At 58.6% G+C, this 12,960-nt stretch overlaps 1 protein-coding gene across 1 annotated transcript; it reads right to left on the bottom strand.

Moving 5' to 3' along the window:
• Positions 1 to 10,503: 10,503 nt before the first annotated feature.
• On the bottom strand, positions 10,504 to 12,303 carry LOC309833194 (tryptase-2-like). The gene is made up of 6 exons (XM_082671377.1): positions 12,273 to 12,303; positions 11,936 to 11,996; positions 11,597 to 11,768; positions 11,220 to 11,485; positions 10,904 to 11,067; positions 10,504 to 10,830 (listed from the first exon to the last, which is right to left on the bottom strand). Exons 2-6 carry the CDS (start codon positions 11,994 to 11,996, stop codon positions 10,666 to 10,668), a joined length of 828 nt encoding a protein of 275 aa, XP_082527503.1. The 5' UTR covers positions 12,273 to 12,303; the 3' UTR covers positions 10,504 to 10,665.
• Between the last annotated feature and the right edge of the window lie 657 nt (positions 12,304 to 12,960).

Genomic DNA, 12,960 nt, shown 5'->3' on the forward strand with positions numbered 1-12,960 from the left:
TTCTTTTTTAAATTAATTAATTAATTTATTTATTTTTGGCTGCATTGGGTCTTCGGTGCCGCGCACAGGCTTTCTCTAGTTGCAGCGAGTGGGGGCTACTCTTCGTTGCGGTGTGTGGGCTTCTCATTGCAGTGGCTTCTCTTGTTGCGGAGCACAGGCTCTAGGCGCGCGGGCTTCAGTAGTTGTGGCACATGAGCTTAGTTGCTCCACAGCATGATCTTCCTGGACCAGGGGTTGAACCCGTGTCCCCTGCATTGGCAGGTGGATTCTTAACCACTGCGCCACCAGGGAAGTCCCAGCCTTCCACTTTCCGTCTCTATGAATCTGACTCCTGTAAGGACTGCACAGAAGTGGTATCGTACAGAACGGTCCTTTTGTATCTGGCTTATTTCACTTGGCATAATGTTCTCAAGGCTTATCTATGTTGTGGCAGGTGTCAGAATTTCCTTCCTTTTTAAGCCTGAATAATATTTCACTGTATGGATGGACCACATTTTATTTATTTATTTATTTTGGCCGTACGCGGGCCTCTCACTGTTGTGGCCTCTCCCGTTGCGGAGCACAGGCGCCGGATGCGCAGGCTCAGTGGCCATGGCTCACGGGCCCAGCTGCTCCGTGGCATGTGGGATCTTCCTGGACCGGGGCACAAACCCGTGTCCCCTGCATCGGCAGGTGGACTCTCAACCACTGCGCCACCAGGGAAGCCCCGACCACATTTTATTGATCCATTCATCCACTGATGGACACTTGGGTTGTTTCCACCTTTGACTATTGTGAATAACGCTGCGAAGAACATGGGTGTACATGAAAGCAGAAAACATTTAAAGAGCAAAATGCTCTTTGACAGTATTTGAAAACCAAAACCAAAACAAAGCCAACCTAAAGCAACTCAAGGCTGAATTCCACACGGAGATAATTCGAAATCAAAGATAGTCCCTCTCGAGGCTGAACCAAGGTGTCAGCTTAACTTTAACAGGTGCAATAATTAATACCTAACTGGCTGGTCCCAAGTGTAATGTGGGGGTAAATAAACCTTTCACTTTCTGTTGGTGCTGGAACCCTTTCTGGAACGTTCCTGGTAGAATTAAGTCCCAGGAATAATGATCAACAGTCCCTGGGGGCTTCCTGCAGGCAGGCATGGTTCCAAGCACACTACATGGATCACTTTTTGCTCGTGACAACCTCCTGAGGTAGGTACTAAAACCCCTATTTTCCAGATGGGGAAACTGAGGCACAGAGCCTGAGGCCCTATGATATGCAGGCGGCAGATACAGGATGTGAACCCAGGCAGTGTGGGTCCCTCTGCAGCCCCAGTGAGCCCAACAACCTGAGAAGGGACATTCGGAACAGGAACAGTCCTGCAGGGTGACTTAAACCTCGCTCAGTGTCCGGAAGGCAAGGACACTCTTGAATAAGCACAGGGCTTCGGGCAGAGACCAGCTTCCTGGTGGGAATTCAGAAGATGCTTTGATCAAGAGTCCCCTGCCTCATGGGGCTTTTGCACACTCCTCTCTTCAGGGGATCCCTTTCTGTCCCCATCTCAGGTCAACTTCCTACCTGCCTGAGGGCTCAGCTCAGCTGTCCTCAAATGCTGGGAGGGGGTCATCCGCCTCCCTCCGCCACCCCACCCCCTGCAGAGAACATGCCTCCCCAACTTCCTGTGGAACCACTGTGCTCCCCTGGCCGCCCTGCCCACCTGCCGGCATAGAACCCACCTGCCGCCCACTGCTGGTCTCACCCTCTACCATCTGGGCACCACCTGCCTCGCTGTCTGTCTAGCCTGGGAAGAGTGGGGCCCAGTCCATTCTGTCCCCCAGCAGCACAGGCCCCGCCTCACAGAGGGCTCTGGACAAAGGATGAATCGTCTTATCACATGGCTGGATGTTTACGCTGGAGTCTTTCTCCCCATCCAGACGCGGCCAGCCCTGTGTCCCCCAAGCCTAGATCTGACCCATGGGCCAGGGCTGAGCAGAGAGGGTCTGCAGGACTGAACAAAGCTCCCAGGTGCATGGTCCTCTCCCCCCCGCAGGAGCCAGTCTGGGTGGGGCCGACACCACCATACTCTCTGTCCTCATGGCCCATCATGTCTCCTCCTGCTTCCCGCGTAGCTCCGTGAATCTGCAGGACCTGACCATCCAGCTCGGAGAGTCTGTCCTGTACACCAATCCCCAAGACTCCGTCTCCACAGCCGTCATCAGCATCGTCCGGCACCCCTCCTTCAACGGGAACGTGCTGCAGGGCAGCGACGTGACCCTGGTGAAGCTGGCATGCCCCGTGCCCTTCTCCTGCACCATCAGATCGGCCCCTCTGGCCTCGCCAGGCTCCTACTTCCTGCTGGGCACCCTCTGCTGGGTGACTGGCTGGGGGGACCTCAGGCAGAATGGTGGGTGAGAGGCAAGGGGCTGGGGCTGGAGGGAGCTGCCCCAAGGTGGAGCAGAACGCACTGCGAGGAGGCAGTGAGTCACCCGCAGCTTCTCTGCCCGACCCTGTCCCCAAGGGCCTGGCCCAGCCCTCATCTTGCACCACCACTCACCTCGGGTCAGGCATCCGCCTCACCGCCCACACGACGTGCAGCTGGCCACCCGGGGAGGGGGCGCATCCATCGCTGCTCCTAGCCATCCCCAGAGAGCAGGCGTGGTTGCACACCCCACCTGTGGTCCCCGAGGACCCCTTCTCCCACCCTGACGCCCACTCTGCCCTCAGTGGCTCTGCTGGAGCCCCCACCGGCTGCAGGAGGTGGATGTGCGCATCGTCAGCCTGCAGGGTGCCGCAGGTTCTACCGCCCAGAGCCCATTGCCAAGGAGATGCTGTGTGCTGGCTATTTCCAGGGCCAGAAGGGCTTCTGCGAAGTCGGACCCCTGGCCAGTGCTCCTGGCCCGATCCTCCGCAGGGCCTGGGGAGTCACTGGCTCCCTCTGGGCCTGTTTCCCCTTAAGTACAGTGGGGTGAGGAAGCAGAGGCCCATTCACAGAGGATCTGTGATGCACCTCCCTAGTGCTTAGCCAGGCTCCCCAGGTCCCCTCTTACCCTACGTGACCCCAAGAGGCAGGCTGGGTCCTGGACTTGGGCCAGGGGGGACATATTACAATCTTGCTCCATGTGGTTGGGGGCTTTGTCTCATCCCCGAGGTAGAACAGTGTCTGGCTTGGAGTCAGAGCTCGATGAATACTTTTTACAAGAATGGGTCCAGAGTCATTCTGACAATAAAAAGCCAGAAAATTCGGGCTCCGGCTGTCACAGGGAGGTGAGCAGGTGCCGCAAAGACACAGAGGAGTCCAGGCTCAAAAAGGCCACGTGACTAGTAAGGGAGGCAGCATACATCGGAGGAAGCATCCAGGCTTCAGAATAATAATAAAGTGATTGAATTTCAGCGATGCTGTATACTAGCTGTGTGACCTTCAGCGAGTTGTTTGACCTCTCTGAGCCTCAGAGGCCTCAGCTCTTAAAAACAAAAAAGAGGCAGATAGAGCTGATATGCAGGGCTGCTAGGAGGACCAGATCAAGGACAGAGATCCTGCCTGGCTACCTGGAGCCTCAAAGAGCTTGCCCTGTGCGTTCCCCCACTCCCCGCCCCAGCATCCAGCCATCTCGGTCCCTGTGCTCCCCGACTTCAGCCTCAGTCTGAGAGCTCGCACCCCCTGCAGCCTAGACCTGAGCCCCACTGGACTTGTCTGCTATTCTTGCTTCTTTCAGGGTGACTCCGGAGGCCCCCTGGTCTGCCAGCTCCAGGACAAGCGCTGGGTGCAGGTGGCAGTGGTGAGCTCCATCAGGGGCTGCGCTGAGCCCAGCCTCCCGGGGGTGTATGCCAGGGTCTCTGCCTACCAGCCCTGGATCCAGCTCCAAGTGTTCCTGCCAGGGTACCTGCACAGGGGCTGACCCCTCCCCAGGGCTCAGCCTGCCATTCTTGCATCGTCTCTCCCAAGTTGCCCGTTTCTGCGCGACTCTTCCCCACTCTGCCTTGCTGTCCCTGCCTCTCCCAACCCCCACCCTGACCCCCATGTGGCCAGCGGACAAAAGATGGCCAAGGCATGACAGCGGTTTGACTTGCACCTGTTTAAGGCAAAGAGCTGGGCCAGGATGGAAGCACAAGCTGGGGGGTCCCTGGGGGCTGCCGGCACCCACCCGCCTCCCACCCACCAACACTAAACGCTTGGTAACCTGTTTCTCTGGCCTGTTCATTTGAACTGTCATGGGGCAGGGGGGTGCTGCAGGACCACTTATCCTCAGCAGAGACCCTCCAGGGGTGCTCTGTGTGCCCGTGGTCTGGGGTGGGGTTGTGTGTATGGTGGGGAGAGGGGGGCAGGCTGTGGACGGTGCCAGCTCTCAAAGCAGAGGCCTGGTGCTCGCCCTAGGTGGGGTAGGCTGTGTAATTGGCAGGGTCTCTTGTTTAAAAAGCAGGAAATGACTTTTTCCCATTCTTTTGGCGTCTCTCCATGAGTCTCGCTCCTCGGGGCGCTCCTCGGGGCACGGGACACTGCGGGGCGAGCGCGGAGCTTCCAGGGCGGGCGCAGCCGGGAGGGTAGGGAAGCAGGCCTGCCCCACCTTGCTCAGTAGCTCCGCCATCCCGGGACTTTACCGGGACTTTTCACCAAAACCGCCCTGCTCAGCCTTTCCAGGCACAGAACGTGAGCGCCCCCCCACACCCACCCTGTGGTGTGCCTCCCGCACCCCTAGTTCCCAACCTCACCTGCAGCCGCCCAGTTGCCTGTGCCACACACCTGAAGTCAGAGGCTCTGCTGGCGTCCTACAGAGAGAGCAGAGAGCTCAGCGGTCTGCGCCTGCGCGCCCGGCCCGCCCTGTGGCCCCTGGCGAAGGAGGGAGGGCGGCCCTGATTGGGTCCCTGTGCGGGCTCGGTCCCCAGGACTTGGCCTAATCCCGCGGGCCTGGCTGGGAAGGGGGTCTCGGCCCCGCTTCTTGCCTATACCCGGACCGGGCCCTGGCTAGGAAGAGGGTCCGAGGGGACCTTCCTCAGTCCGGGGGTCGAGCAGGCAGGGCCCCAGCTCCTGGGTCCAGACAAGGCCGAAAGGGGACTGCGGTGGGGTCTTGGGGCCTTGGAGTCCCTGGTGGAACCGCGAGGCACCCCCTGCCTCCTGTCCGCGTCTCAGCGCCCCCCGGCTGCCCTGCCTCCTGTGCGGAGGGCAGGCCCGGCTGCTGTAGCCTGTCCCAGCCTGGGAAGGCCTCTTCCCTCCCTGGAGGAATCCAGGGTCATTGTTGAAAGCCTGCTGGGGCCCCCCCACCAAACCTAAAAACTGTGGTGGAGCCTCTGGATTCCCGATGCTGACCAGCTAGACTGACCTTGGCGTCCGTACGGAGAAAGGCCCAGTGCACGTGTGTGCTGATTGGGTGTGAGAAAGAGGCTGCTCTTAGGGGACACTTGGGTGAGGGGCTGCATGGATCCTGAGAACCCCCGGCTCCCGCTGTCTGCTGTATGGCCTCAGGAAAGTACATCCCCCCTGGTCCCCAGACTCCTCATTAATACAAGGATGGTCTGGGATAGATGCTCTAACTCAGCTCCTGGGCACCTCTAACCTGAGCCCCCACATCCTCCTCCCTGGGTTCTTGGTGTCAACTCCAAGTCCTGGGATTCATCCCCGGGGGCAGGGTAGCCTACGTGAGAGAGAGATGCTCAGACACAAGTGCATAGGCACCTGTACACACAGCCCTGACTGGAGGCGGGAGACCTGCATTCCCTCACATCACCAATGCCCCCGACCACTGGGAGAAGGGCTGAGCTAGCCGCAGGCATTCCCTTTTGTCCAGGTCCAGCACCCTCTGGGACCCGGGGTCTCCTTTCCCAGCCCTGGAATCAGGCTCTCCACTGACTGAGGCCCCCTGGTGCTGTGGCTCAGGACGCCTCTCCTGATTAGGGTGCAGGCACCTCATGGAGACTTCTGGGTGCGTGAGGCGTCTCCCAGCATCTCAGCCACATCCTACTCGGTAGCAAATTGCTGTTGTGAGCTGAGTGAGGGTTGGAAGGGAGGGGGTGATGAGAGGGGCTGGTAGTGGGGTGGTGGGGGCACTGGGAGAGGCTGAGGAGCAAGCAAGACGCAGCAGTGGCGTGGGTTAGGCACCTCGCAAGATTTCTTCTGAGCGGGGCCAGAGTTCCCAAGGGCCAGAAATTAGGAAGGAGGAAGGGACCCATGAGCCCCAGGGCCGCCCACCGCTCCAGACCCACACGTGACATGCTTCATCCACCACGACCCCAAGGAACGACGTCAGTTCCCTTTTATAAATGAAATCAGCTGAGGGTCAGGAAGATTTGCTGACGGGCCTGAGGTCTCACAGCTAGAAAATGACCACATCCCAGGGGCTGCTTTGTAGATATTCATTAGCTGAAAGTCTGAGTGCCCACAGCTCAGTCCATGCTAAGTTACTGTTTTTCCGGGACAAATATGGGTTTGTGCTCACATATCTCAAGACAAATACCTTTGGAAAAAGACTTCCATGATTCAAACTTTTTAAAAAAATTCAGCTTTATTATGGTATCATTTAAAAACACACTTATTGGGACTTCCCTGGAGGTCCAGCGGCTAGGACTCCATGGTTCCACTACAGGGGGCACGGGTTCGATCCCTGGTTGGGGTACTAAGATCCCACAAGCTGCAAAGTGGCAAAAAAAAAAAAAAAAAACCACTTATTTAAAATTTGCCAATTTTAAGTCTACAGTTCAAAGACTTGGACAAAAGTATACAGCCCTGTAACCACCACCACCATCAAGTTTACTACATTCCCACCATCCCAAACATTCCCTCCTGTCCCTTTGCAACCAGTCTCCTCCCCACACAGAAACTGGAGAGGGAGCAGGGAAGTCCCAGGATGGGGGAGGAGGGATAGAGGAGGAGCTGAAGGCCAGGCTCTACTGGCAGGCTCCACCTGTTCCTTCTGTACACCCGGCAGGGAGGGCCTGTCACCTGCATTTGTCCCTATGTGGACACTGTGGCCTGGTAGCAAGTGGCCGACTCAGGGGCACACAGACTACAGCAGGGCCAGGTCAGACCCTATGCGACCTGGCTGCAAAGCCTTTTCTCCCCACCTGGGCAGGGATTGGAGTCAGTGCCACCCCCTCCAGGAAGCCCTCCCTGGTTCCTGCTGAGCATACTGTCTCCTCTCCTCAACCCTGGTCTTTGGGGTTTCTCAGGAGGGTCCCAGTTCAAGGTCCAGACTGAGCCCAGTGGAGACAGCTCAGGACCTGTGACTGGAGTCTCTGTGCCAGCTCACCCCCTCCCCCCATTGTCTCTTTCCCCCCACCTTTCCCCAGGTCCCATGGTCTCCATCAGTCAGGCACAGCACCAGCTGCCCAGCTGCCCTTCCTAACTGTCCTCTGTCCGGCCAGGGCCTGATAACAGCTGATTAGGGCCCCTGGGAGGGGCTGGGACTTTCCTGCCCCTCCCTCCTTCCTGCCCCAGCTCCCAACCCAGCTCCTAAGCACCGGGACCCTTGTGGGTCCCTCTGAGACCTTCTAGGTCAGCCACCCCCTCTTAGGTGGGGGGAAACTGAGGCACAGGGGTGGGTAGAGAGCTGCCTGATGATCCACAGGGTGGGGGAGGGGGGCACAGACTTGTCTTCTTCCCACCAGCACCAGGCCCGGAGCCACGGCTTGGACATGTGTGCTCCACGTTTGACCTGGTGACAAATAAGGACAAATAAGGATGACAGTGACACCACCTCTGTGTGGGGGGCCTGTGCTGAGCCCTTGAGGACCGCACACCTGGGAGGCTGTCCCCATCAGCCAGGCACGGGGTGGGGGAGGGAGGAATCGGAGCCCAGGCTGCCCCTCCTAGGGCCCAGGAGGCCTGGGGTCACCCTGTATGGAGGGCGGAGGCAGGTCTGGGAAGACCCAGGTCCTCTGACCCTGGGAACCCCAGTGCCATCCCCGGGTCCCACTTCTGGGCCCCCGCCTGTCCCGGCTCAACTCACTCCAGCACTGGGGACCTCTCTCCCTACCTGCACCCCATCACATGGCTCCCTGCAGGGCCCTTAACACCCCCAGGGTTCCAGCCTGCTGTTGAGAAAGAAACTCAGAATTCCATCCCCTCGATGTCCCCTTGATATCTTTGTGACACGGTGCTGTTTCTGTTCCCACTTGACAGGAGGGCAAACTGAGGCATGGGGCATGGGAGGGGTGTGTCCTGCCCGAAGTGCTCCCTCCCTGGGGATGCCCTCGTGGCCCAGGACGGGGTGAGGGGCCCTGTCGCCCAGCATAACTGGGTCATGTGGGCCCACATGTTGGGAGGACACCTGGACAGTCCCAAATCTAGGACTGGACCCTCCTCCTGGCTCCCACCCCTGGCACCAACAGCTCACCCACTCAGACTGTCCTCTGGCCCGAGCCCTGACCCTCCCAGATTGAGCCGTGCTCACTCTTACCTGTAGTCAGTATCTGGGTCTGGTTTTCAGGGATACGGGGACACCCCGGGTGTAAGCTCATGCCCTGCCCTGTTCCTCCGCCCCACCCCCGGCCTGCAGCATCTCAGGTCTGCAGCTCCGGGACTCCAGTACCCAATTCTTACCCTCCCACCTACCTGATCCCCTGAAATACCCCTCCCTCCACACTCCATCCAGCCCAAGGCCATGTTGTACAGGCTTAAGAAAATTCTGGAAGTCATCACCCCAACAACAGATAGGAATGAACCCTGGTGGGACAGGGGAAGGAGGTTTCTTCGTAACATGTATGTATCCTTCAAGGGTTTACAGTGGGCATGCTCCACGTTTGTAATTAAAAATGATTCAAGACTAAGAGGAATAATGAGTAGCCTTGGCCCCTCCCCCATTACGTAGCTTCAAGTCAGAGTCGGAAGTTGGGGGAGAGCCTGTGTAGAGCCAGGGCCCTGGTCCCCAGGGCTCTGCTGGGTGGACCCTCAGTGCCCCTCAGTCCCCAAGTCTCGGCAGGGATGCAGGGACAGAGGCCGGTGGGGCTGGGGAAGGACTTGGAAACACAAAGGAAACTCTTGCCTCAGTGGTTCTGGAGCCTCACCTGACGTGGAAATCGGTTCTAGAGGATTAACGTCAAAGTATGTCTGTGTGTGTGAGTGCACACACATGTGCATGAGTGTATCTGTGCCTGTGTGTGCAACAATTCAAATCTTCAATCTGTAAACACAAACACCTCCAACTTTGCAAAGCCAACAAAACAATTTTCAGCAACTGTGGAAGACAAAGTGTTAATGCAGTCATTTCATTGAATACCTTAAAATGACGAAAAGAAACCGAGGACTCCAAGAGCCTCACTAACAAGGAGAAGCAGAGCTGCTGGAGGAAATGATCTGTTAGACAAACACAGGGAGTGTTCACCTCCCCTCACCCCAGGAATGAGATAAATGCAATCTGCAAAATGAAACAGCAAAAGGATGCTACTCATTACAAGAATTTCAAATGCTGAATATGGATGATGCCTTTTTGCCCACAGTGTAGTGTATGATACATTGATTTGATTATGTTTTGTGTATTACATGTATTACACTATGTGTCTTGTATCATGTTTACATTATTACACTTCGACACGATATATTACGTCTCACATTTGTATCCAGTGTGTTTCACATTGTGTCACGGTGTTGGATTCAAAGAAAACCAGAGCAACAGGGGAAAAGAGACCCCAGTACAGAACTGGGCGCCATTCCGAAGAAAGCAGGGACAAGTGGGGATTGTAGCCAAGGAGCAAGGGGTTGGTGGTCAGAGAATTTCCAAGAGGAGACAGCAGGTCTGGGGGAATTCTGTTTAAACCACCCTAAAGAGGCTTCTACTGACACATCCCAGGGAGATGATACCTAGGGCGGGGAGAGAGGGGTTTTGATCAGATATCAAGGGAGATTGGGTACCAAGGGCAGGGGTTCTTGCTAAACCAACTCAGCAGGGTTCTTGGTAAAATGGGAGATAACCAGGAAGGGCACAGTTGGGCCCAGGAGAAGGTTCAGGAGCCTGACTAAAGTTTGACCAAGCAAAGAATCTCTGTCATTGGCAGTTATGAGGGGAGTGCTGTGATGTGCACGGGTAGGAGGAGACAGGGGAACAGCCTTTCTGGAAATGATGTAGCAACGCCCCCGGGGGTTGTCCGGGAATTTGCTCCAGAGCACAATCACCAATAAGGAGACGGTGCTAGAATGCAGATCGAAAAGCAGCCTTGTTCATAAATAGGAACACACTCCCAATAAAAGCCAGATGGGAGATAGGGGAAACAGGCGTGACTGTGAGATGAAATGAGACAATCGTGGGGGGTGCAGTCCTCTGGGGACTGAGATCTGACAATAGCAGGGGACGGCTCTTCCCTTTAGGAGACGTGTGCTCTATACAAGCCAGCATGCAGAGAAGTGGGCCTGGGTGCAAGGGGCAGGGCAGGGCCATCCCTACAGCAAGGCAGATGCTCAGGGCCCAGGGACCCACAGAGAGGGTGGCTGCACCTGGCTGGGCCCTGGACCCTTTCCTCTCCCTCAGCGACACCCACAGCCAGAAACACAGCGACGACCACATCTGCTTTCCATAATCTTTAATGAGCGTTAGTGCCCACTGCCTGCTCCCTGGGCTCGGGGCAGGGGCGTCAACAGGGGGTGCTCAGGGCAGGGGGCCAGGGAAGGTGGGGAAGGATGCCGCCTCAGCAGGAAGCAGCGGTGTGGGGACAGGAGGGGACTGGCTTCTCCGCTGATCCAGGTGGCAACACTGGGGACCGGGCTCAGGGCTCCTCGGGGACGTACTGGTGGATCCAGTCCAAGTAGTGCGTGATGCGGGTGTAGATGCCTGGCCGGTTGGGCTGAGCACAGCCGTTGTCCCAGCTGACCACACCCGCCTGCAGCCAGGTGCCATTCACCTTGCAGACCAGGGGCCCTCCGGAGTCGCCCTGGGGAGGGGAGGGGTCAGCGGTGGCTGTGAGGCCTGGGCGGCTGGGGGCTGCAGGGGGACGCGAGACCCACCTGGCAGGAGTCCCTCTTGCCATTCCCGGCACAGAGCATGTCGTCCCGGACGATCGGGATGTTGTTCCCTGTGTACAGGCCAGTGTGGTATTTCATGTCACAGATGCTGTTTTCCACGACGGGGACCTTCACCTGCTTCAGGGGAAATGGCGGTGGCAGGGGTTCTGGGGGTGAGAGGAGAGGAAGGATGCTGCATCAGGAGAGTGTGGGATCACCGCCCTGAGCTGGCCGGTTGGGACCCTGTTCCCCAGAGGAAACCCCAGGTGGTGGAGCCGCGATGTGCCCAAGTCCCCCTCCAGCGGTCCCTGACACTCACGTCCCCTGTGCAAGTTGCCCCAGCCTGTCACCCAGCACCGAGTCCCCGGGCGAAAGGTCTCCGAGGCAGGGGGCAGGGTGACCGGATGGACGTGGCTGGAGATGTTCACGGGGTCCCCAAGCTCCAGCAGGGCGATGTCCGCCCCGTTCTCAACTATGTAGTAGTTGGGGTGGGGGATGACCCTTCTGATGGGCAACAGCTCGTCCTGGTAATAGAGGTGCTGCTCCCGCAGCTGCACCCTGAGGACTGTGGGGTCTTGGACTTGCCTGGGGAGAGAGAGGGCCACCTACTCAGGGGCTGAGCCACCTCCGGGACACCCAGGAGCGTGAGTAGAGCCCCAGGCCCACCCCTACCCGCCAGGCCCTGTGGAGACTCACGGTCCGACGCAGTGGGCCGCGGTCAGCACCCACCAGGGGTGGATCAGGGAGCCCCCGCAGATGTGTTTCCAGTACTGGGTGCTGAATCTCAGGCTCACCTGCCAGGGCCACTTGCTCCCAGGGGCCTCCCGTCCCCCTACGATGCCTGCTCGCTGCAGGGCCTGGTCTGGGGCTGGGGCAGGAAGTGCCTTCAGGACACGACACGACCCAGCCATCGGGCTCAGCCCTTCCCTGTGCCAGCACCACCCTGGGCTTCTCTGAACCCACCCACCCATCCCTGGGCTTGTGGGGAGTGGGGTGAGGGGACAGAGACAGAACGGGCCCAGGGTCAGTACTCACCAGCGGCCGCATGGACCAGGCTCACCAGGAGGGGCAGCGCCAGCACCAGCAGATGGAGCATCTGGAAGGAGCGCGGAGGGGCAGCTGGAGCTTGGCTGGGGGTCTGTGGGGTTTGGGTTCTGTGGGGTGGGGTGTGTGTGGGGTGCGGGGTCTGCAGGGTGTGGGGTCTGCAGGGTATGGGGTGCAGGGTGTGGGGTGGAGGTGGAGTCGGGGCCCCTGGTGATCAGGGGCTCTGTCCAGGCCAGGGGGTCTGGGGCCTCAGTGCTCCGGATCTGAGGCTCGGCCACCCTGCTCCACAGTGACACCCAGATGTTGGGGTCCCGCTGGGGGTTCTCACCTCGGTGGGCCCAGCTGCTTTTGCCCAGCCCTCTCTCCCTGCCTCTTATCCTCACAGAGCAGGACAGGGTCAGGGGAGGGATGCTGGTCATCCAACCCAGAGGGAGGAAGTGGATGACTCAGACCCAGTGCCCGAGTCCCTCTGGCCAGGAAGGGGCCCTGCCACACATCCCTGCCCCCCACCCTGCGATGGCAGAACCGATTCCTCAGTGAGGTCAAATAACGTCCATCTCTGGGTGTTATCTGAGCAGTTAACTCTGCCATCAGTGGAACCTTATTATCTGGGGATCTGAGTGCCATCCGCAGAGGGAAGTGAGGGGGAGATGACAGGAGAGGCCAGTGCCAGCCTTCGCTGGACACTCCCCACCAGGCCCACCACCCCTGTCCCCGGTCCTGCAGTGCCAAGGCGACCACTGTACTTGTCCGTCCATCCGCCCCACCTCCTTACTCTCCCCTGAGCCTGCTGGTCACCCTTGGCTTCCAGCCCACTGCCCCACCTCAGGCCTCCCTCTAGCAGACGGTGCTCACTTATTCTCTCAACAAACTGGTCCCAGCGCCTCCAGGTGCTGCATCCGGGTCCCATGCACCGGATTGATGGAGATGGGACCCTAGGAGACCACGGTGGAGGAGGCAGGGACAACAGGTGACACCCTGGTGCCCAGGGCCCGCCAGGGGACTTGGCGGGGCTT

The sequence above is a fragment of the Grampus griseus genome, assembly GCF_964374135.1.
Source record: "Grampus griseus genome assembly, chromosome: 14".
Classification (NCBI taxonomy): domain Eukaryota; kingdom Metazoa; phylum Chordata; class Mammalia; order Artiodactyla; family Delphinidae; genus Grampus; species Grampus griseus.

What these genes read in the sequence shown, in the direction of transcription:
- LOC309833194 (XM_082671377.1), bottom strand. Translation starts at nt 11,996, where the DNA reads ATGCTCCATCTGCTGGTGCTGGCGCTGCCCCTCCTGGTGAGCCTGGTC. An exon ending in GGGCAACTTGCACAGGGGAC is followed by an intron (nt 11,068 to 11,219) that starts GTGAGTGTCAGG and finishes TCTCACCCCCAG; the next exon opens with AACCCCTGCCACCGCCATTT. An exon ending in GCAAGAGGGACTCCTGCCAG is followed by an intron (nt 10,831 to 10,903) that starts GTGGGTCTCGCG and finishes TCCCCTCCCCAG; the next exon opens with GGCGACTCCGGAGGGCCCCT.